Source organism: Antrostomus carolinensis, unplaced genomic scaffold (genome assembly GCF_000700745.2).
Source record: "Antrostomus carolinensis isolate BGI_N321 unplaced genomic scaffold, ASM70074v2 scaffold628, whole genome shotgun sequence".
NCBI classification, from domain to species: Eukaryota; Metazoa; Chordata; class Aves; order Caprimulgiformes; family Caprimulgidae; genus Antrostomus; species Antrostomus carolinensis.
Genome location: NW_010334789.1, coordinates 188,227 through 213,051, shown reverse-complemented (window position 1 = coordinate 213,051; position 24,825 = coordinate 188,227). Strand labels below are relative to the sequence as shown.

Sequence of the window (24,825 nt, the reverse complement as noted above, 5' to 3'; positions counted from 1 at the left end):
TGAGTGCTTTACAGAGCATGAAGATCTAAAACTCGGAAAGTAAACACTTAATATCAATGTGTGTATTCATTTTTTCTGTTATTATTTGTGATGAATAAAAGACAGATGCTTTCTTATACTTGTTTCAATCTAGTTTGTTTCTGGTGACCACATGTACCTGGCTCATACAATGTATTTTGCATATATCTCCTTGATTTGACAGGTTTGCATTTATAAAGTGGATAAGCATGGGATGTTGACATTGTTGTCAATTAGCAGGATAGCTCTGATGTGCAGCAAATCTATTGCGTGTGCATCTTTGGAAAGACAGATAGTTCTGCAACCCAACGAAAAGAAAAATTTTGGTCTTCACAGTAAGAAACCTATCTGATCTTTGGAAGGAAGAAACTTTTTTTTTTCCCTCCTATGACAAGTACACTATGAAGGCAAAGCCTGGACTAATTTATTTCAGGAATTCTTTTGGTTACATAGCTTATACTGTGTTTCTCACTGTATACATATTTATATATATGCATTTAAATACCTGTTGTGATCTATTGTGCACAATCTAGATGTGGTAAGGTTAGCAATAGCAAAAATTATAAATAAAGGGGATGGAAAATACTAATCTGTTTTCTATTGAAAACCTGCATGCACATAGAATAAGGGAATAATTTTCTTAACGTTTGTACAAAAAATACAGCCTTTCAAAGTTACCTTTGATATGAAACAGAAAATAAGAGAGGTAAAAATGGCTTATGTTTTTATCAGAACATGAAATGCTTTTCTGAGAAATCTTTAGTGAATATTTTCATTTTTACTTTAAAAAAAATACTATTTTTTAAAATAGAAACCTGTTTCAGCCACAATGTGAGATGTATGGTAGTAGTGTTGGCAAAGATACTGCTTGATGCCATTCCAATTTTTCAAAAGCAGTCTGAGAGAGGGTATGTTGCATGTTCTATTAGTGTTTCAAAGCACTTAACATTACTTTCTATGACATATGACTTACTGTTCTTGATATAAGTATATGTGATTATGATATTCTTTTAAAAATTAACACGTCGTGAATATTTCACTTTTCTTTCTATGTATTTCACAGCAAAAGACACCATCAGAATCATTCACTGGGCGAGAGAAGAGATCAAATTCACAGTCCTACATTGGACGACCTATCCAGCTAGACAAGATCTTACTGTCCAAGGTTAAAGTGCCTCACACTTTTGTCATCCACTCTTACACAAGGCCAACAGTATGCCAGTACTGTAAGAAGCTTCTCAAAGGGCTTTTTAGACAGGGTCTGCAGTGCAAAGGTAAGTAAACACCCCTTAGGAATATAAAAGCTAAGCATAATAAAATTAATTAATTAATGTTTGAGTAGTTTCTATGTAGCCTTACTCATGATTTCTTCACTCAACTGTCTAGGTGTAGGCACATGTACAATTACATTAGATTAGACTGGAGTCAAAATTACAGTAATTGCTGTTCTGCAGGAGCTGGCTGCATGGCTGTTCATTCTTACCCTGTGGTATATCTCCAGTAGTTCGCATCTTTTTCATTCAGGTGTAAATTACCGTGTATTTGGCACTAGGTGAGCATGTGCTCACAGGCAGTTACAGCAGAATAGTTAACAGAAAGGGCTGTATTCTTATCTTCATTGTTTTCAGTCTACAAAATCATATGCTTGAATTGAAGCGTGTGCCTGAATCTCAGCAGTTCACGGTTTTAGGGGAGTTGTAATGGAAATAAAATAAGAGGAGCTTATATGAGAATTTAAAACCACATTTTTTCAATGTGAGTAATGTGCTCTCAAGTCTCATGGTGTTGTACATTAACAAGTGCCAAAGTGAATCCAGCCCTTTGGATTGTAGCCTAGAGTACTGGCTCACCTTAGCCAGCTAGAGGGCTCATGAATACAAAGCATTGTACATGCTATGATGTTAGATAACATCAGCTAACAGATCCTTAAAATCACCTTCCTTCTATTAAAATAAACAATAGCTAAAATAGAATGAATCAGTATGCTTTGTGTTGCTTCTTTGAACTAACACCTTGCAAAAATTCAAAGTTGCATTCCTTTAACTTAAGATGTGATTCTGATGTGGTTTTAACTAAAGCAAAACCTCTATGAAGGCATCACCTGTTTCAGTTCATTTTTAATACTAGTGACATAAGCAAGTGTTAACCTGATTTAAAAAAAAAAAAAAAATTACCAGTTTGGCACTGCTGTACCTCAGGTGGTTTTTGGATCAGTCTGAAGTTAAATAATTACAAGGTTATAGACTTCCTTAGTATAATTCTTCCTTCCTGACTCTTTGCTTTTCCAGGTGTGTTAATAACTTACATCTACTAGTTTTTATAAAATGTATTCTATAAGCCAAAACAAAACAGTTCAGATGACATCTAATAAAGTGCTACTTACAGTTAGAAAAAAAGTAAAGGCAGAGTGAAATAAAAATATCCAGAAAATAAAGGTGTTGAAGGAACCTTCCACTGAAAGCTGTCTAGAAGTTGCTTTGCCATGTAAAGAACAAATATTTTCTCACTTTCAGTTGTTGGCCTGGGTTCTGCTGGTTCAATTTTTAGTCTTCAGCATTTGATTTGCAGTCAGTCATTTAAGCTGCAGTGGATATAGAATCATAGAATTATATAATGTATCAGGTTGGAAGGGAACTTCAAAGGTCATCTAATCCAAACCCACTGCAGTAAGCAGGGACATCTTTACTAGAGCAGGTTGCTCAGAGCCTCATCAAGCCTCACCTTGAATATCTCCAGGGATGGCGCCTCCACTACCTCTCTGGGCAACCTGTTCCAATGATCCACCACCCTCATAATTGAAGAACTTTTTCCTAATATCCAACCTGTATAGTGCATCCCAATCTGCTTCTTTCACTGAAAAAGCAGCTTTGGCTTTGCAGCCAAGCGCATAGGTCTCCTGATTGCTCCCCTCGATGAGCTGAGCATCCCCTGGACTTTGGCTGCAGCTAGTGCTTCCACCCAACTGCCCTTGGTGATGCTTTCCTTTCCCCTCAGGGAAACACGCTTCTGGCATCTTCATCGTGTCCCTTCCACTGGCAGGTGTTGTGCAGCCAGGCTAAGGAACGCTCTCTGGACACGTTAACATTATACTGGTGAAATAATAGGGCTTGACATTGTGACAGGATAGCAGGAAAAAATATAATTGTGTCACAGAAAAAGAGAAAGAATTTTACTATATCTCTTTTTTTCTTAACAGACTGTAGGTTCAACTGTCATAAACGCTGTGCTCCTAAAGTGCCAAATAACTGCCTGGGGGAAGTTGCCATTAATGGCGGTAAGTTACCTTAATGTTTCCCTCATGGGTTAAACCACCAGTTAAATAAAAGAGAAATGTAAAACTGTGAGGTGTATGATGTGTACAAAGGTTAAATGTGGGAGGAACCCTACGAGTGGTTCATACACCATCAGCTCAGAGTGTGTGTCTTCCAAATAGTTGGCACTGACAGGCTCAGCTGTACCATGGAGGTGATGTTGGCAGCAAAATGGCCAGGTGATCATGGCCTGTTGAATGCAGACTGCCAGAGTAAAGCAAAAAAGTACTGTCAGACACAAGCACAAAATTGCTTTTTTAATCTGGGGGTGGGGTGGGGGGGGGAGAGAATGTTTGTTTTAGGGTAATCTTCTTGAAAAGGAAAAGTATACCTGGAAGAACTGGAAAGGCCCTCCAGGAAAAAATTCCACCATTTACTGTTGGCATAAAGCTAATCAGATCAGTTGCCAGAAATAAAGGCTTGAATATCTGCCGATTTTCCCATACATGTGCTGTCGGTTTTGTGTCAAGTATAGGAGTGTATGGGTAGGCTTGACAGACGGGAATGGAGGAAAAAAGGGTGGTTGTAGATGAATTGTTGATTGCCTTGAAAATGTCACTTTTCTATGTGATAAGGGAATGAGAAGCGTGGTAAAGTGTTCCGTTTCTAATGCATATTACCATGTTAAGTTGTCAGCCTAAACTGCTTCTGAGGTTAATAAAGTATTGCCTTATTAGGTACCCTTTTTCAAACTTTAGATCAGTGATCTACCTGATTGAAGAGATATCAAGAATTTCCAAAACTGATTTAGTTAACTAACACTTCTCATAGTATTTCTCATAGTAATGTCACTGTATTACTACAAAGTTTTTCTATTTAATTACAAATAGTGCAGGCAAAAATATTTCACGTGCTGAGTATCCAGCTTGAAACGTGATAAGGTGCATGATTTTCCGGAAGGTTGATGTTGCACTTCTACTGCATGTTCCTCTCTGATGCACCTCACACTGGACCCTTGGAGTGACTTTTTTTTAAAAAAAAAAATCTTTACACCATTTGTAGCTCACTTATCCGTTAACCACCCCATAACATAAACTATTTCTTCAGGAGTGCAAGTAACAATGCTTATGGAAATTTATTGCTTGATTTTCAAATCTGAGAGCTAAACATACACCATGATACGTTAATTCCATTGATAACAGTATAGAGTTTTCCCTGAGATTTGCAGTTAGAGAAAGTAACTAAGTCTGCTTATAAATGATAAAATTTGTCCTGCATAGGTGCAGTTTTAGAGAGGAGTGCAAAACAGGGTTGATCAAAAGTGCTAAGAGAAGACAAGAAGGCAAGCCTTGTTTCTGAACAGCTGGACTAAATGAACAAAATTTGCATTTGTTTCTGAATTTCATTTTGAAGTTCCCTCTTTCCATCTGAAACAGCTGTATTTCATGCCTCCAACACACCCGCTGTGCCCTCTCTCCACCTTTGCCCCACAAGCAACATACTATTTTTGTTGACTTGCCTCCTACACATGAATCTGATGCTGGCCTGATGGGAAGTAATGGTTTGTCTGAGGAAGAGCTGAGTGAGGAAAGCTTGTGCAAAGCCACTTGGGGTGAGAACACGTACTCTGAGCTTACTCTAAGTGTACTTGAAGCTCTCCATCTTAAAACATACAGAATTTGGCTTTCCCCACCAAATAATATCCATAACATCACAATAGAATTCTTAGTTGTGCGTCCTAAATGACTGATATAGGGCCCATAGGATTATCAAAGGCAATTTCATACTGGTGTCTCATTTCTATTTTTACAATAATTTGTTTCACATTATTTTCAAACTTAATAAATAAATTCAGTATCTGTCACTCTGTCCATCTGCTGTGTGATGCATCTTCCCCAAAATAGCAAGTGAAGGAAGAGCTAAAGCAATAAAATTCCAAGTATGGTCTCAGTAATAAACACATTAAACACTAAATGTGGGAGGTTATTTTTAACTGATAGTGGGTTTATTCAAAAAAGAGATTAAAAAAGTATTGTAGGAATAACAGAGAGAGAGCCTTGCACTGTAAAGTTTCATTAATGCTGGATAACTGTTTCTGCTAGAGATGAAGTGTAACGTGTCTCTTAATCACACATCAGTAACTTATATCCAGACATTTTAAGGCTACATGGAAACAAACCTTTCAGCTGTGCACTTCCAATTTGAGTGAAGTGCTGTCAATTCAAAACATTTTGCTGTCAGCCAGTTTAGCATGCTTTTTGTTTTAGGGCATCCTGTACATTGACTGTCAAGAACATTCCTCCACACAGTTAGGTGGAAGTTTCTCATTGAGAATATCTGGTGTATTCTGAGTGATTTTACCTTACTTCAAATGCCTGAAACACTACAGACACCCCAGAAAAACTCTTGCTGTCTTTCCTGTCTGATAGCACTGATGATTTTGACAGGTTAGATCACAGTCTGTATACCAGCAGGTTGAGTTTCAACAAAATGCCTTTTTTTGTAGGTTTTTTTTTCTTTTTAATTTTATGTTGGGTTTTTTTTGTTTGTTTATTTTTGTAAAGTAAGCCCTTAAGTAAATAACTTTAAAGTTTTCTCTTCCTTTCTGTCTTCCAGATAAATCATTCACAAGCAGCGATACAATAAAAAGTTATTTCTTACTTTCATCTTACTTAGGCAGATCTAATCTTGAAATTGGAAAGTTTAGCATAATTTAAATATAAGCTGGAAGATACTATTAATACTATGCCATGGTCAAATAATTTAAATCCTAAGTCTTCATATTTTTTTCTATGCTATCTTACATTGGACTTTTTAATATTTATTTAATATTTCTCTTCTAAAGGCAGATAGTGTTATTTCATTAGTATGGATTACTGTGCTATATTATGCTGCCTTCAGAGAACACTGTTGCAAAGGAAATAACTTTTTTCCCCCCAAATATAGTTCACATTGTAAGTAATGGTCTTGTGTGTATTTCAGTAGTTCATTGTCATGCCATCATCATATTACAAAATTCCTAGTTTTGAAATTACTGCTCTTCTAGCACCGATTTGGAGCTGTAGCCTGCCAACAGCCATCGAGCCAGTGCACAACATTTAAGCTGTATAGAAAATCTGCCAGATCTCATGATTGTAGAGTATTTGATAGAAGTCCATGGATAAGAAATTCTGCCTTGACTTTGGCATTTTTTAATAGAAAGTTATGTTTCTGAAAGTATTTATAGTTTTCTGCAGTGATTTTTCTCAATGTCTGGTTACAGACCACACTTCACCAGTACATGCTGAGTATAGCTAGACCCAAAGAGAACCTGAGTTTTTCTGAAGCTCAAAAAGTGTCAGGATGTTGTGATTGAAGTATTGTATGTTTTCACATAATGACTTAAGAAATGATATTTCAGATCTTCTTAGTCCTGGGGCTGAGTCTGATGTGGTCATGGAAGAAGGGAGTGATGACAATGACAGTGAAAGAAACAGTGGTTTTATAGATGACATGGAAGAATCTATAGCTCATGATTCTGAGATGTCAATGACAGGATGCCATAGTGACATCGGGGAAATGCAGGATGCTGATCCAGATCACGATGAGTCTAACAGGATGATCAGGTAAGCTGGGGAGTGTACATTCCATCTTCTTTTGTATTTATTTGTAAGTATCATGTCTAGGGCTAAAGGGGGAATCTACATGGACCCTATTTTCACTCCGTGAGAATGGAGAGAGCTAATGATTGGTGGTTCTGAAATTGCAGTGAGATTGCTTCACTGAATATATGCATTAGGAATTTCAGAGAAGCTTAAAAATTATTGTCAAGTTGAAGTAGCAACTGAAAACTGATGCACAAGTAATTGTTACGGGTCTACTCTCTTATGAACATGACTTTGTGAAACTTTATTTGTGAAGGAGAGATAGAGAACAATTTTAGAAATGTATTTTCCCAAGGATTTTTTCCCTGACTAAAAGTGCAATGCCTAGTCATTTAAATTTAACCAAAAAAACCTCAAATCAGAACAAAGAAAACAACAAAAACCAAACCAACCAACCAAACACCCCCCCCCAAAAAAAACCCCAAACCTATGAAAAATGCCAAACAACATATAAGTAGCTGCAGTATAATCAGCTGTAGATTAATTGATTAATTGTTTACTTTTTTTGACACCTTTAGAAAGAAGGAAAGTCTGACAGACTTGAAGCAGTAGTTTCAAGCATGTTACAAAATAGATTAGTGGTTTGAAATGACTAATCAGGAAGGAAAATAGGAATTGAATTGTGCAACTTACCTTGGAAATGTCTGAAGAGAAGAAAGCATTATTCACTTATTGGAACTGTACAGACTAGTAGGGGAAAAAATTGGGATTATTCATTATCATGGAACCTAAAATGAATTAAGGTCCTTTGAGCTGTAATTTCGTTGATGCAAAGAGTCTGTACCTTGAAGAATTATAGAATATTTTTCTTTCTGAGGTCTCAGTTTGACCTCCAGTTTCCTCTTTTGTTTTGCTTACTAGGAGTCTGTTTACACGTGCCCCTTAGCTCTCTGTTGCCAACATATCCCTGTTGCACTGGTAGAAAGCAGTCCATTTCAACAACGTGAAGTTTTACCTCCTGCGGCAGTGAACCGTTTTTCCTACTGTCATATTCGTGTGCATAGATCCTATATATAGACACCTTGTATCATTGGAATATCAGCCTGTGCTTATATCACAAAATCAGTGTCATATAACATTTTAAATGTCCAAGTACATTAAACAGACAACATTGCAAGTTTTCAAAGTATAAATACCCAATTATGACTAATAAAAACATTGGTAACCAAGGTACGTGTATTACTTAGTTGAGGGGCATCCCTGTATTTCCAGTAATACTTTTGTAATGTATACAGTAATACATTTGTAAGGGTAGCCTCCATGTCCATGGATTATTTTTAAGTGATCTATTGAAAGCAAATAAAAAAGTGAGTATCTTGTCAGTACAGACAGGAATACTTATATAAGTAAGGACTGCAGCTTATTTGATCATTTTTAGGCAAAAAAGATATATTAACTCTATGTTAACAGTCTTAGTGAGACTTTAAGACTGCACACGTTTTGCATTTCAGTTGGAAACTACCAAGTAACAAAATGTTTTATTTCCAGGATGCACTACAGTGAAGCAGGGCCATCTGCAGATATCCACAGACAGAACAACTGTAGGAACTTAAGATTTTATTATTTTCCTGGGCCGTTTCTGCCCTTTGTTATTGGAGTAGTAGCACCAATAGCTTTGCCAGCAGGGTAGAACACATGAGCTCTCTGTGCTGTGTTTTCCCATACAGTGCAACATCTCCATTTAAAGTTCTGCCAGAAGTAACTGAGCATTTAGGGTTACGATTGAGCAGATTATGAGTCCATATTCCATTATGCAGAATCTGCTCTAGGAATGGTTAACTTCAGTAGCAAGGAAAGTAGGAAGATGGGCTTGGCTTCTTAAACCTCTCCAACTAGCTATTCCAGATTTTATCTGATGGAGCTATCAGGCATACTGTCGAGTTCCCATGCCTTCCCGACTTACTGTGTGTCAGCTGAATCGTGGAAAGTTTCAGCATGTGTACCCCAGAGTGCAAGCCAATGGGATGTTGCTTTAGGTCTTTGAGGATAAAATATATTACCTTAAGCCTCTTTCTGTGAGAGCTTCCAGCAGATTCTCTTGCTATGCCCTGCCAGGGTATGCGCAGCCAGTCAACTGACACTTTTTCTACTCTGTAAACCCTCATAATTCCACTGTATGTTTGAACCCAGGAGAGATCAAAGGACAGTAATCTGATGGACAGTGTTTACGTAGGTTATGAGAGATTCAAGATCAAGTACTGGTCTGAATCATGCATAGCACAGTCTTGAGCTATGGCTCCCACACCCTAGTTGAGGCCCTAGTCATTTGCCCATCCTCTTAGCTCATCTTTTGGAATATTTTTGTGAGAGAGACAGTGTGTGCGTGTGTGTGTGTGTGCAGACGCACATGTATGTAAGCCTTCAGAAGATCTCTGACATTCTCCTAGTGTAGCATTACAATTTTTTTTCTTTGTAATCTCAAAATACTTGCAATGACAAAACAAAATATTGTCCAGTTCAGATGTGATAGTGACGATAAATATAAATGTGGATGTGATATATATATTTATTTTCTGATTTAAAAAACTTTTTTGTTTTGCCCAAAGTTATCTTATTTTTAAAAGCCTTTATTGATTTATTCTTAAGCCCTTCAACCAGCAACAATATTCCATTAATGAGAGTGGTACAATCTGTGAAGCACACAAAAAGGAGAAGTAGCACAGTAATGAAGGAGGGTTGGATGGTTCACTATACAAGCAAGGACACACTGGTAAGAATGTAAAGGAAGACCTGTCTTACTGTACCTACTATATGATAGTACAGAATCAAATCCTAACAATACTTTGAGAATTTACAGTCACTCGTGTAAGGCATTTTTTGCAGTATTTGTGATTCCTAAAGTCCTGACTCTTGTCATAACTGAGGAATGGCATTGCTTGTAAGAAGTAGGAGACAGCTGAAACACACAAAAAAAATATCTGAATGTGTCAGCTGCATTAACATGGGCAGCCAAAGGTGAAGACATTCTGAAGGAAGTAAAAAATATTAGCACCTTTGGGGTTCTGGAAAGTAGCTTTACCTTCCCGCTGCAGTCTCCTAGATGTCTTACTGCTAGGTGAAGTGAGAGTTTTGTAAAATAGAGTTAGCATAGAAAAAAATTATTTTAATTCTGACCTACTAGAAAAGGAATAAAGACTTCAGTATGTGGACTTCTAAAGTGAGATGGGGTGTTATAACTGATGCAAAAAGAAAGTTTAATTGTTTTAGCAGCACACCTGTAGCAAGTTGTGATGGATGTAATGCAGACATCAAAGGGATGCTTTAAATTTTTACATCTTGAACAATTTGAACAGAGCTAGGTTATTACCAAAACAACAGAGCGTAGCCCCATAAATCCTAAATTTAAATATAAAGTCCTCATAAAAATCTTGTAATAGCAAATGGATCTTTATCATTCACAATTCATCTCTTCAAACTGAAGTGAGACATTTTGGAAATTATGCTTTTGAGAAATTAATATTTCATTAATTTACTTGGAAAATGCTAGAAAAACATTTCCCTTGTTTTTCATTGCAGAGGAAACGACACTACTGGAGACTGGACAGCAAATGCATTACACTTTTTCAAAATGATACTGGAAGCAAATATTACAAAGTAAGGAATATTTTTCGATCTCTTTTTGTACCAGCAGAAAATAATGATTGAATTGCTGGATTAATAGATACTTACTAAAAGTAGTATAACTTTGATCTATGTTTGTTTTCATTATTTAAGCTGCATATGTGTGTTTTGCCTTTCACAAACAAGTGTCAGATCAGAAAGGTGTCAGCTAACAAGGAGGTGTAAAATGTATGTTGTGTAAATGGAAGGGTTTTATACAGGTGCAATTCAGTACCATCAAGAAATTCTGGCACGAAACTCATCTGACATTCTGTCATTCATAATACAAATTCTTTCCAAACAATTAGGTATAGTATATATTGTTTTAATTCTATCCTTTGGACATAATGTTGTGAATTTGATTATTGTAATACTCATATCCTTTTACCTGAGGCAGTTCAACTCCTTAGGCATTACTGCAGTAAGTTTTAATAATGGAAAGTATTTTTTTCATGTGGCTTCCTCTCAGGAGAATATGTCAGTGAAATGTGGCCTAAGTGTTATTCAAGATGAAGCAATCAAGTTTATACCTGTGTGAAAGGTGGATTTGCAATCTTAATGTTAAATAGATTTATTCTGCAAATCATTGCAAGTAAATTTTATTAAATAGGGAGTCAACAAGGTTTAATTTTCTAGCAGAGTTCTGTTGATATATGGATTGTCCTTCTCTTTTCTCACTCATGTCTTTGATAAGTTACGTTAAATAAGTAAAGGTCTACTTGGAAAGAAACACTTAGTATTTTACCATCAGCAGTCCTCTGTGCCATGGAGTTTCAGGTTACAAGAACCTTTTTGTTTGTATAAGTAGCATGTGGTTAAAAGCAACATCTAATATAATAAATCAGTTAAATAAAAATCATGCTTTAGTTTTATATGTTTATAATCTTTACACAGAAAATAAAACATTTTTTTCATTTTAGGAAATCCCGTTGTCTGAAATTTTGTCTCTGGAACCTGCAAAAACTTTCACTTTACTGCCTCAAGGAGCCAATCCTCATTGTTTTGAAATAAGCACAGCAAATATAGTCTATTATGTTGGAGAAAACATAGAAAACCTCTCAAGTGTTCCACTGAATAACAGTGTTATCACCAGTGGTATTGGCATTGATGTGGCACGAATGTGGGAGATGGCAATACAGCACGCCCTGATGCCTGTCATCCCTAAAGGGGCATCGACTGGGTCAGGACCCAGCCCACACAGTAAGTTTATTCATTTCCTCTGTTTCAGATAAGTAGAGTCATATCACAAATGACATTGCTCAATCTTCTGCACACGTTGAAAGGAAATATTGCACAACTAATGAAGGCTATTCTGTCATGGCTTATCACCTGCCTGCATATTATTTTCAATGCCACAGTTTCTCATCCATGTGTTTCCAGCTTATACTAGGACATCTGTATTAATATACAAGATGCAGATTTGTTAGTGAGCAAATACTTGTTCTATTCATAAGACATCTCATCCACATTTGTGTTGCTGACATGAGTAAAAGCCTCCTTGTGCAGAAGCATGAAGTTTTCTGAGCCCTAGTTATGAATTTCCCATCGTGACTGTAATTTACATTTCTAGCTATCTGCAGGAGCAGATCTTCATTCTTTAGGTCACTGCAGCATAGATGATATGCTCCCTTTCATCACATTTGGCTGTACAACTGCCACAAACATTGTCCTGTGCTGAGATCAAAGGAGCTCAAGTGTGAAAAACAGCTCTTCTAAGCGCAACAAGGCATGGATGTTATCCATGACCAAGAGGACCGAATATATCCTTGCCTCCAATTTACATATCTTTGGGTAATTCTCTAGCAAAGATTACAGCTTGTGTAAACCAAACATGAAACTGCTTTAAATCTAGCTCAGGTACTGATAACAAAGTAGCACAGAGCAAACAATTCCCCACTACTAGGCCTGTGCTGCTGTCGTTGCTCTGCTACTTGTACTCAGTCTAGTTAGTGTAAAGCATATTTGGATATGTCTATACAATTTGGATTAGACCTTTTGTTGCAACGTACACCCGCGTTAGCACTTGGCATCTGGATGCTGTTAATGCAGCTCAAAATGCTAATGAGACCGCAAGCCCTTCAGAAACCAAGTGATGCAACAGGCTGTGACATTACATCTCCAGGCACAACAGCTCGCTTATCAGATTAGATCAGCTCTGTCCTTTGCTTTCTCGACTGGGTTCCCGCATAAAATAGTGTTAAATTCTGGATGTCATTTCCATCAGGCTAGTTGCCTAGTGCCCCTGGTTTGAGCCCAGCATAGCTAAACAAATCACCTAAAATGCTGAACTGGGAATGACAGCTGTCTTCTCTTGCGAAGTTTGAAAATGTTCTTTACACATCAGTAGTTATCTTTGGGGGTTTTTTTGTGCAAAAATTAAGGTGAGACCTCTAGAATGAACTCTAGTGGGAAATGAGGGTGTTAGTAACCTTCTCTTTTCTGCTCAAAGTCTCTGTTCATGCTTTTTTTTCATGTAAACATATACATTTGAAAACAAATTGGCAGTGATAAAAGCATCTACATAACTGATACATTCCATTCCAAAACCAGTCTATTCCTAAGGAAATGACAAGGGAATAACTCACACAGGGCAGAAGTTACTCATGCTACTTACTGCGATTAGGAAAGGTGCTGATGGGCAGCAGTGAGTGTCTTCAGTGCATAATATAGGCTTCATAGTAGAGAACACTGGTTTTGATGAGGCTGAAATTCATACTAAGAAATTCTGGGCAGAGGTAGGAGACAGAGGAGGTGATGCTTCAAAGAACCATTCTTTCCTTCCCAAAATAACATCTTTGTGTAATACACTTAGCAATAGACATATTCTCAAGTTTTATTGAACCTCTCAATAGGTTTGCAGTTCAAAATACTTATGGTAACATTCTAAGCTCTGTATTTGTAGAGGTTGGATGTCACGTTTGTTGTATTAAAGAACAAGTGCGAGGTTTTATTTCCATTATGTGTTTTAATGATGTCTCTTAAGCTGGGTGAAATGTGTGTGAATAGCATCAAATACATTATAGATGACACTATAAATACAAATTATTATTAAATCCGCTAGTAAAAACAGCTTACTCTAGTTGCAGTTATGTTATATGCATGAGGTATGAAGCCACAAGAAAGAATTCACAAAAAACAATAATAAGCTTAAAAATGGGAATTATGAGATTCCACTATTAAAAAATTAATAATGTATAATTCTGTTCTTTACCATACACTGCAAAACTGTTGTTCAAGTCACACATTTGTGGGCTGGTGTAATTTTATATCGGCTGGTAGATGAACAAGCTGATGTAATTGGTCCAATTTCTAGAGCTGTCGGTAGATATTGATGTAATGTAAATGTCATTTCCTATTACTGCATGTTTGAACTAAAAGCACAGCAATCTAAAGTATATTTTACTTTCTTCCCCAGGGGATATATCCATCAGTATTTCTGTGTCAAACTGCCAAGTTCAAGAAAATGTGGTGAGTGTTCTTTGGATGCTGGTGCTAGACATGCTATGATTAAGCTTGCAAAGTAATTGATCTCTTTTGCAAAGAGGAATGTTAGAGGAGTTCCCATCAGCCATTTTTCGCTTACTTTGTAGGAATTAATAAACAATTAGCTTAGCTAACTTCTGAGAGAAATCATCTTCATGGCAGCTCTTCTTGTGACACAAGAATTACATATGGATAATTTCACTTAACACAGAATTTAACTACGGATCCTTGCAGGATGTTAATTACCAAAAGGAAAAGTGAGCTGTAGAAATTATTAGATCATGGAATTTGTCAGCTTAACTTTGTAAAGCTAATCACGGGCCTTGATAAGTATACCATATCCTGTCATTTCTGAGAGATCAGATATATTCTCTGTTGTACAGAGATGAAACTCTATCTGAAGGAAGAGTTTCATATGTTGTTACACAGATGTAAAGAATTCTGAGTTTCTTTTGTGCTAGGACTGTTAGACACAGGGCATGTGGTCAAGGTAAACAGTTACACCGCTGTTTTTCTGTTTTCTGGGCAGAGGAAATAAACAGGGCTGCCTGCAGATGAGTACAGCTTTGGGGCTGCTCTGGCATTTGCCAGAAAAAGATTGCCTGCTAGGGGGGGATGTGCCCATTTGTTTCCCAAGAAAAAGCAAGACAGCCTTTTATGAACTCCTTGGTGTTTGTTCTTTTACTCTTCTTTGTATGTGCTGCTGGTTAAGTATCAGGAAAATGAAACTGAGCCTCCTCCAAGATTTGAGGTTTGCTTGAGTCTCCCAGGTGAATCTGATAAGAGCTTGTGCTTTAGCTTGTGTTCAGGCCCTAAGAAATAGTGAGATGTGAGACTCTCTCTCTGGCATGGGTGGAATATTGTAGCCATCTCTGAGGACAAATGCAAACAGCCAAAGCCCAGAACTACTGGTACTCACAGAGCTTTCTGTAAACTAAGAAACCACTTGCATTTCCATGGCTGGCATAGGAACTTTTTCAAGAAAATTTAAAATATGTAATTTTTCCCTTTTCATAAAAAGAAACAGTAATTCCTAGATCTGGGATCTTGGAACTCTGAGGTAGAATGTTGCTAACAAGACGCTCTTTATTTCCATATATATGTTTGTCTTCAGATTTCACAAAGATAAAGTGTAATGTGTGCTAGGGGCTACTTGCCTGGAAGATGGCTTTTGTAGCAATTGCAGTTAATAAGGCTTTTAAGAAAACTTGCACAAATGTTTATGGCAGATAATGTATTTGGAAATGTACTATAGAAAATATATGCTACTTCCCATTAGAAAAAGTAAATGAAATACAAATTTTATTTCCATATCTTGGGACTTAATATTTGTTATGTTTATATAAACAGGATATTAGCACTGTATACCAAATCTTCCCAGATGAAGTGTTGGGATCAGGACAGTTTGGAATTGTTTATGGAGGTAAGGCTTTGGTGTGCTGTACACTTATGCCTAAGATAGAAAATTGTTTGAATGGTGAAAGTATTTGGACTCTGAAATGTTTTGTTACAGAAATTAGCTGTCCATTGTTTTATATAAGCAATATTCATTAAACAGTGAAATTGGTTTTGTTGACAAAGCCATTTTTTAATTTGAAGTTTTCTACCCGATAGTGAGTTAGTGTATATTTATAGCTTCATATTCTATGTAAGTTCTAGTAAAGAAAACCCTGAAGTGCAGAAAACTCTTCTTTCTGAGAACTATAATTGAAGAAGAAAAAAAAGTATAATTTCTTCTTCCTGCTGTTTTTCTTGGCATGTGTTTATGAGCCTTTTTTCTTTATTTCTCAGTAGTTTGTTAGAATTGTTTCTTTTTTATTAATTTCTTAATCACTTTTCCCCTTTTTCCTCCTTTTCTTCAGCAGTTTTTGGGGGTGTATTTAGATACAGCTGTTGTTTGAGACAGTGCGAAGTGAGAACTAACTACAAATTTCTCACTAAAGAATCTCTGCCAGAGTCTGATAAACCTGGAAAATGCACTCATATGCCTAAAGGCAATCACCTATTTCATTATTTGCTGATGTGAAACTACTATTGAAGGACTAAGCCTACAGTGTTCCAATTGCAGAGAATGCAGCTTAAGTATATGAAGAAGCACATATATGTAGATATATAAGAATGCAAAGCTGATTTTCTCATGTGTATGTTTCCTACATGTTTTAACAGATATATCAGATGATAATGAGAAAAGTTCTCTTGTTAAAGGGTAGAAAGAAGGGAAATGACAAAACTTTTAATGACTTGCATGACTTAATTTGCTTCAAACCCACTTTGCTTCAAATTCACTGTGTGAATTACTTGGTTGTGGTAATTTGTACAATGCAGTGAAAGTGGAACATTTTTCAGAATTAATCATGTTAATTGATAGAGGCCTTTTGTTTTATTAATGCAGGAAAACATCGTAAAACAGGAAGAGATGTTGCCATTAAAATAATTGACAAACTAAGGTTTCCAACTAAACAAGAAAGTCAACTTCGTAATGAAGTTGCAATTTTACAGGTATTTTTCTATGCTATTTTTCACTGTATTAGCTACATTTATACATTACTATAAATATTGGATAAAATAATTATTAATTTATAATCACTAGTATTTTGCAAAAATACTAGTATTTTTGCTGCTTAATCTGCATAAACAGCCGAGACCAAGCGTATTGGGAATGTAATGTTAGGAATTACAGTTTATGGAGTTCTAAAGCACCAAGCACAATAAGGAAAATACATGTTTGTTAAACTGATTTGAAGTTCATCCATTCTCTTAGACTATCCCTAGAAATTTCATACCTATTGTCTACAGATTAGGCACATAGTTTAAATTATGAAAGACTGAGATGTTGTCTGGTTTGGGGGGGTGGTTTGAAGACTGGCTACGTAATGATAAAACCTACAGATCATGTTGGGTGAAATCTATGTTATTCAAGTGCTGTATTTATCTTTAATAGAATCTTCATCATCCTGGGGTTGTAAATCTGGAGTGTATGTTTGAGACACCAGAACGAGTGTTTGTTGTTATGGAAAAACTCCATGGAGACATGCTGGAGATGATCTTATCAAGTGAAAAGGGCAGGTTGCCAGAGAGAATAACAAAGTTTTTAATTACTCAGGTAAGAAATTAATTATAGACCTGGGAGGAGATTTGAGGTCAATTATTATCTCTGTTTCCTATGTTTTGCTTTTGGCATAATTTACCTGTCTGATTTATGAAAGCCTGAATTGTAATATCAGGGATGGTACAGACAGCTTTGTGTACATTATCTGATAGGTAGTAAACCATTAAGAGGACCTAGAACTAGACACATATACAGCTGTCTAGCTGCTGGATAGAAGGGCCATCAAGCTACAGTTTCTCATATGCTTGAAGAATTAAGCAGAAGAAAGAGATGCAAAGCACTAGCAGCAAACCGTTGAAGACCTACACGAAGACATTTGCGCCTCTTGAACTGCCCCGTGCTTAACCATTGCAGTTCAAGCTATGCACTTTTGTGCGTATTTTCTGTGCTGAGATTGGATCTCAGCACTACCTCTGATTAAATGAGCCTGGTTTCCTGTATGTTAAACAATGTCATCTGGGTTTTTTTATTTTGTTTTGGTTTTTTCCTTCCTATTGTCATATTATCACATTGCTTCTTTGGCTGCCCATAATAGTAGTTTAAATTTAGATACACAATTGAGTAGTGAGCCCCCTCAGAGTAGATCAGCCTCTGTTTCATGAGTCAGGAAAAAGAAAGGATCAGGAGCAACAGTGTTATGGTGGAAGTTTATTATTCAAAGTAGAATGTAGTAGGTTCCCTGGTTTTTAGGCTTTCATCAGTGTAACTGCCACCAGCTTGGTTCCTTGCCTTCCCAAGTTCACTGAGCCTCCTCACCATTCACTGCTGTAATATAGTGGGAAATTCTGTCAGCCCTTGACCAGCTACAAGGAAAGGAGTTAAAGCCACAGGAATAGAATAAAAATTTCTGTTACCCTCTGTTGCCATGTTCTTGTGAGCAGAATGAAATAAAAACATATGCAAGGCTCCTTATGCTTTCTCTCCTCAAGAAAATATTTAAAATGGAACACATAATATTTCTGTTAAAGTTTTGGAGTAAATTTAGATCTGGAAGGTCATTTTGCATATGTTCTTGTGTCCAAAGATTTAAAAAAAAAAAAAAAAAGTTAAAAAGTACTTAGAACCCACTTTAAAAAAAAAATGTTTAGAATATGAAGTCTTTGGAGAGGGAAAAATCATATTCCATACAGTGGAACATCAAGAAAACTTGAGACATAGCAAGTAACAGCTGACATTTTTGCCTTCTTTTTTTTTATAATCACTGATACCGTCCAAACAATATAAAAGTGAAAAAAAGTACAACATTTGAAACTGATTTTTTATGATTTGTTTCTTCACAGATCCTTGTTGCTTTAAGACATCTTCATTTCAAAAATATCGTTCATTGTGACCTCAAACCAGAAAACGTGTTATTGGCATCAGCTGATCCTTTCCCACAGGCAAGTAGAAAATGCCCTTTCTTAAAAGAAATTGTTCAAATTAGTAAGTGTTAGCAATTATTATTTTATGAATAAACAAAATGCTACTAATGACCTCTCTATATGTCCTCCAGGAACTACACAGAATTTTTAGAGATGAAAAAACTGATCACTTACTCAAAAAACTTTCCAAAGAAGACGTGTTTGAAAATCCTTGCCTTTTGTCATTTGCCTAAAATACTCAACTAGAGTTTCAAGTGTGTGACATAACTACTTGTGTGATTGTTTCTAATTTGGTCACCATTACAGCACAAATTGCTTGTCTGGTTGATTTGGTCCAGATAAGTGACAACTTCAAGCAGTCACCAGAAAGTTATTTTTCTGAAAGTTAGGGTAGAGCTTATGAAGAACAAGAGCTGCTTCTTTAATTTTATTAATTTAAATATCAGGTAGATTGCAGAATATTTAAATATACTTTCTGGCTCATTGCTGTATTTCTCATTAAAAGGTATTTATATTAGCTCCTGTTACCTTTTGTCTGCAGAGTTAATCTATAATCTCCTCCAACTGCCCATATTCAAAAGGAACACTATTGATAATTTGTAAATAATACCAGTATCAATAATGGGAAAGGAAGGATCTATACTGAGACATTAAGTGAGAATTTTTAAGCAGCTAAATCTATCCCTCTGAAGAAGTCAGGCAGGGAAGTTTGCGGAGAGGCAGGGTGTAACTAGGGCCACAATAAAATGAAAGTGGAAATTCAGGAACTAAATTTTGTCAACTTGCTTGATTTAGGAAAAAGCTGTAGGAAAATTCTGTTTGCTGTGGTTTTATGCTATGAATAAATAAGTATTACTTTGTATTACTGCTTTCACCAGGAACCTGAGCTGTTAGGCCCATCCAAAACTGCATTTTGCTCATTCTAAGCTGCCCTGTGTTACTGCTTTTACTTGTGGTTTACTCATGGAGTGAAGGGATAGAGGAGATGCAACGGACTGGTGATCTGGTCTAACATGTTGGTGGAATTGTGAATTGTGAATTGTGAATTGTGAATTGTGAACATGACTTTATATGATATGGAATATCCCATTGGTATATCCGAATGCCAGCCTAGCTTATTAATTCAAATATTCCTTGCCCTGCCTAAACCTTGCACTTGTAGACTAGCAAAACATGAAGTCCTTTGACTTGAAAACACTGATATGTTATCAGTTTCTCTCATAATAAGTCCCAGGCTGAAACCAAAACACAGCACTATCCTAGCTACTAACAAGAAACCCAGCTCTGTCCCAGCTAAAAACCAGAACAGGGTATTCCTCTCAAAGAGGAATTTAAAAAAAAAGGTATCCTTGAAGAAACAGTAGGAGATGGATCTTTCAACTAAACCATGATAAAAGTTCCTAATTTTTATTTGATAATAAAAATAATGTCTTACTAAGTAGCGCTTTTCTTTAAACAGGTAAAACTTTGTGATTTTGGCTTTGCTCGAATCATTGGAGAGAAATCATTTAGGCGTTCAGTTGTAGGGACACCAGCGTACCTTGCTCCAGAAGTGCTGAGAAACAAAGGCTATAACAGATCTCTGGATATGTGGTCTGTGGGTGTCATCATTTATGTAAGCCTCAGTGGTACCTTTCCATTCAATGAAGATGAAGACATACATGACCAAATCCAGAATGCTGCTTTCATGTATCCACCTAATCCATGGAAGGAAATTTCTCATGAAGGTAATATCTGTTTGTGGCTGTTTTTATATAAATACTAAAAGAGAGTAGTTGTATTTTACTTTTATATTTTTTTCTCTGTACCTACTGGTAGAAAAAAAAAAGATTTGAAATTTGAAGGTACCATAATGTACCATGATGTTAAAGTCTCTGTTTTGTGCTATCAACTGCTTTAGACATTTTCTGCAGAGCATGTTATAGACTGCATATGGTTTAATCTTCTAATGTAGAATCTCTCCAGGAGGTGTTGAAGGAGGTCCATAGCCACCTACAGATTGGGTTGCTATAGCACCTTGTAGGAAACTTCAGCTGCTGGAACTGGTGTTGCTTATATTTAATTCTGTATCTCTTCTTTCAGCTCTAGTGCCTCTGCAGCCTTTTTCTCATTCTACTTGTGCCAGTACTTCAGTTTCCATTCAGTAGGATGTTGTACCCTGATAGTCTTGCTGTGGAGATGATAAAAAAGATACTGAACAATTCCAGGCAGATGAGGTTTCAAGAGCAATGTGAGAAAGTGTCATAGAGGAGGCTTTCTGCACAGGAGGGAAGGCTTGGAGATAACCAGTGAGACTTTTGAAACTAGGATTCTAGTCAATGACATCAAAGATTTTTGATAGTAAAAGAACAATGTGAATAATTCACTATGAACATTGTTAAAGAAGGTAAATTAATTCCATTAAAGATGTCTCTAAGTAGGGCATTTAACAAAAATATCAGTTCTGGTGTTTCAGGTGATAGGTTTAATTTACATGTTAATAGTAGCTTAGAGAAGTGTAGAAGTGTGCCTACTACTTACTGTAATATATATTATAGCCATGTGAGATACTCAGCTAAAAGATGCTTTGAGAGCATTGTGTGTTGTTTTATCTTGGTGGCAGATTAAGTTTGATGAGATGTTTAAAAAAAAAAGAAAAAAGCTATAAATCTGCACAATTACACACTGAAGTCCTCCTGAACCTCCACACACTTCTGATATGTAAGCTGACAGAATCTGTTGGCAGCAATGCTTTATCTGGCGCTAGAGATAAGCAAACAGCAATCATCACAGAAGAGGCTGCAAGAAATTGTCTCCCACAAGTTTCTACTGTGGTAGACAGAAGATCAATTTCTACATTCAGAGGTGAAGATTCAGTAGAGCACCAACAGAAAACTCACCTGCTGGGGTGTTATCTCTCCTTTCATAGAATCACAGCCTTCATTAAGAGTTAATAGATATCAGGCTGCAAGCATACAGGGGAGTAGGAAGGAACACACTTTAACAAATTACTAGGTTAAAATCTGCTTATACATTGTGATATTATTATGTATTTTGAATTCTTAGCTGATGAGCCACTTTATTGTGCTAAAATGAAAACCTGAAAAAAGTCTGAACAGATCCATTATGTTTAACACAGGGAGCTGAAGTCTGCGTCTCTGTCTGCATATTACTTGATAATGCTGACTTCTAGAGCTAAAAATTGAACTCAAAGTCCAGATTAGCTAGGGGAGATAAAAGAATGGTTTTCTCATGTCAGCTACTCTGGTCCACGCTCCGATCAGAAGAGGGCAGGTGCATGGGTCCTGTGTGCCTGCTGGGCCCGTCCAATTCCTGTCATCTGTGACCATATCTCATGGTTAAAGAGCAAATCTGTTCCTGGTGTCCTCACACTTCTAATCTGGATTACAATTCTGAGCAGTGCCATGATAATTCATGCTTTAAATCATTGAAGCCTTTGAGGGGGAAACACAGATAATTATTTAAAGATTTTAGGAAGTTGCTTACTCAATATGACAAATAAAAATTATTTGAAAAAGTTTCCATAATTAAATGTGAACTATGGTAACATGAAGCTCATGTCAAGCTAAAATACACTCACTGGGGCTCATAAATTTTTCTGCACTAAGTGCTATAAATCTACAAAATTCAGAAGGAGAATTTATTTCAATCCCAACAGGTTACATTTGTGCACTTGAAAAAAATCTTCCTTTAGCTTGTCATAACCTCTTCCAGCTTCCCAAACAGGTTAAGCTAATGAATGGAGTATTTGCCTGCCATATCGTTTCCATTATTCTTTTTGACAATTATTATTAATCATTGAAGATTTTTCGACAGAAGTTTTAACATACAAGACTATAATTACTTTTTAAAATGTTTTAACTTTCATATAAAAAGAAACAGAATAGAGTTCTTTTAAAGGCGCTATAAATTTCTTGTTTATCTATTTCCTGGAATTTGTATCATAGTAATAATTCTCCCAAGAGGACATTAGTTATCATCAACTAGTTCATCCACTCAAGCTTGTAAGGCAGCAGAATCCAGTAAGGTTTTTATAAATAAACATTGGTCAATCTAGCTCTTTCAAGCTGGTATGATTTGAAATTACTGTTTCTCTTGAAGGATCTGTGCAGATATTTTTCTTGCAAGAAGCATTATTCTTTTTTTTTTAATTAAAACAAAATAATTTAAGTTATATTTTACTTGTAAGAAGGAAAAAATGTTGATGATTCAGCAGTTAGTCCAATTTATTTGTTGACATTTTAAAATTTGTGCAAATATTTAAGATAGTTTTAGCACATAATAAACAACCACAGTCTTCACAGAAGCCTTCAACCAGAATTTTGCTGTGCTGCTATAGCATTAAAAAATTGAAACCAAAATTGATTAGACAAGTATTATTGTCACAGATAAAAGGAAAGCAAAATAAATATTAATCTATAATGCAGGTAAGAAAGATCTTTTTAAAGTGTTTTGCTTTGCAAATTTGAGCAATAGGAGCCATTTGTCCAAAGCTTACTGTAAGTAAAAGTAATGTAAATTCTTCTTTCTTTCTCCATTACTTACTGCGTTCCTCTCATATGTCCAAAAGACAGTGCTGGGTCCAAGCGCTGTTTAACAATGGACTCTGTGAACTGTACATTACAGCTAGATTTTAAAAGTGGTACCTTCGTGCAGAGACTATTATTACATGCAGGCAGAAACTGAAAATTCAGTGAACTTAGAAAAGCTAGGCTACCATCTATGAGAATTAATATTAATTCTGATTTATGCGTGACATAAAAGAAATGCTTAGGTTCTCTGGCCATATAAAATGCAATATGCATAACTGGGGTTTTTTTACTGCTGAAATATGTCAGTACTGTTTGCTATGAATGTTCATAATATGATAATCCTAGAAACACTGTTGTAGAACAGTGAGAAGTAGTAGAAGAAATTACATGTCTAGTTGAGCTAAAAAAGAAAAAAAGTAAGAAATGTTGATTCAGACCTATTGCTGTCTGTATGAACAATCTGCTTGATGCCTAAAACAAGTGATGGCAGGTAAGACAGATACCCTAAAACAGTAGATATGGTGGGATTTACTTCACAACTGTACCAGGTTAGGATCACAAACATACGCAGCTGATAAACCTGAGCTGGTTACTTCTTAAAGCACAATTACTCTTTTGCTTAAAATTCTGTGTATGTACTTTTAGTGGCATGGTAAATTTTTCAAAAGTTGTGGAGTTTTTACCTCATTATGCAATTTTCATTTTAGTTTAAGGGAAAAGATCATCAACCAAATTTATTGCCAGTGTCTGAAACAACAATTTTATTAAAGGGCACATAATTTGTCGCAGACTGGCTAATGAAAGTAGTGTTGGGAATTTTGGCATGACTTTTACAAAAATCCACACTGATGAAAGCAGAACAGCGCTTAGACCTTTTGTTTCTTGCTTATGAGTATTGCTGTGGCTCAGAGAGCCAAACTGGATGTAAAACTTCTTACAACTGTAGTTATTTCAGCGCTCCTTTTGGACCATTACTTGTGTAAAAAGTTAAAGAAGAGCTAAACTTAAACTTAGTTATTAACATATTTACTTCTATTTTTATTGTAAAAGGAGGAATTAAAAGCTTAGATACTTTTTAGTGGAATCACATAATTATTTGCATTTAATAGATAGTGCCCAAATTAGAGTGAACAGTGCTATACTGATCACCACTTTGGTTTAGTGCTCAGTAGATGCTTTTTCTGCTATTTTCAAGGAACAGCATGTTAATTTGGAAGCTGGAATGCAGACGGTAGCAAAACTTTAAAAGGAGACAAAAAAATGAGATAGGTCATACCTAAACATTGTGTCTGGAAAAGTGACAACAGTGGTAAAGCAGCCTAAATATTCCCATTCTATGCTCCTTATTAAATTATTGATCTTAAGGTAAAATTCAATTGGCTTTTAAAGTTCTACACTGCGCTGATGAGATGATAGATTTGTAAAAACACGTGACCTGTAACAGTTTAAACTGCATGATTATATAAATAATCCACTTAAAGTCTAGCAGGTTTCAGAGCAAAAACATAGGAAGAAACTGTACTTTGAAAAGTGTGTCATGAATGTAATAGTGTGAACTGTGTTAGTTTATTTTCTTGAGAATTACTTTTTCTGTAGCATTTTCTAGCAAATTTTAAAATCAAAATCTACAGTCACAAGCCAAGCAAGAAGGCAGAATGCATTTGAGGATAATATTTTTCACTATTTAATGTCTTTCAGTCACTCTCAACAGTTCTGTCTTCTCTGCCACTCAGGAATGTGGTCTAGTCACTGACTATGACTCTTTTCTCTCCATAAAGTGTCTGTCTGATGTCATAACATCTGGAGTAATCTCATCATCTCTTCCTG

General features: G+C 36.1%; 1 protein-coding gene across 1 annotated transcript in view; it reads left to right on the top strand.

Annotated features, from left to right (window-relative positions):
* LOC104529861 (serine/threonine-protein kinase D1) overlaps positions 1-24,825 on the top strand; it is a gene marked incomplete at its 5' end in the record, with an annotated part of 34,709 nt that overhangs the window by 2,263 nt on the left and 7,621 nt on the right. The window contains 12 exon segments of the mRNA XM_010174284.2: positions 1,082-1,292; positions 3,215-3,292; positions 6,670-6,874; positions 9,500-9,623; positions 10,430-10,507; positions 11,434-11,713; positions 13,929-13,981; positions 15,347-15,419; positions 16,389-16,495; positions 16,938-17,099; positions 18,386-18,484; positions 19,926-20,193. Of these exon segments, the coding sequence (XP_010172586.1) occupies positions 1,082-1,292; positions 3,215-3,292; positions 6,670-6,874; positions 9,500-9,623; positions 10,430-10,507; positions 11,434-11,713; positions 13,929-13,981; positions 15,347-15,419; positions 16,389-16,495; positions 16,938-17,099; positions 18,386-18,484; positions 19,926-20,193 (1,738 nt within the window).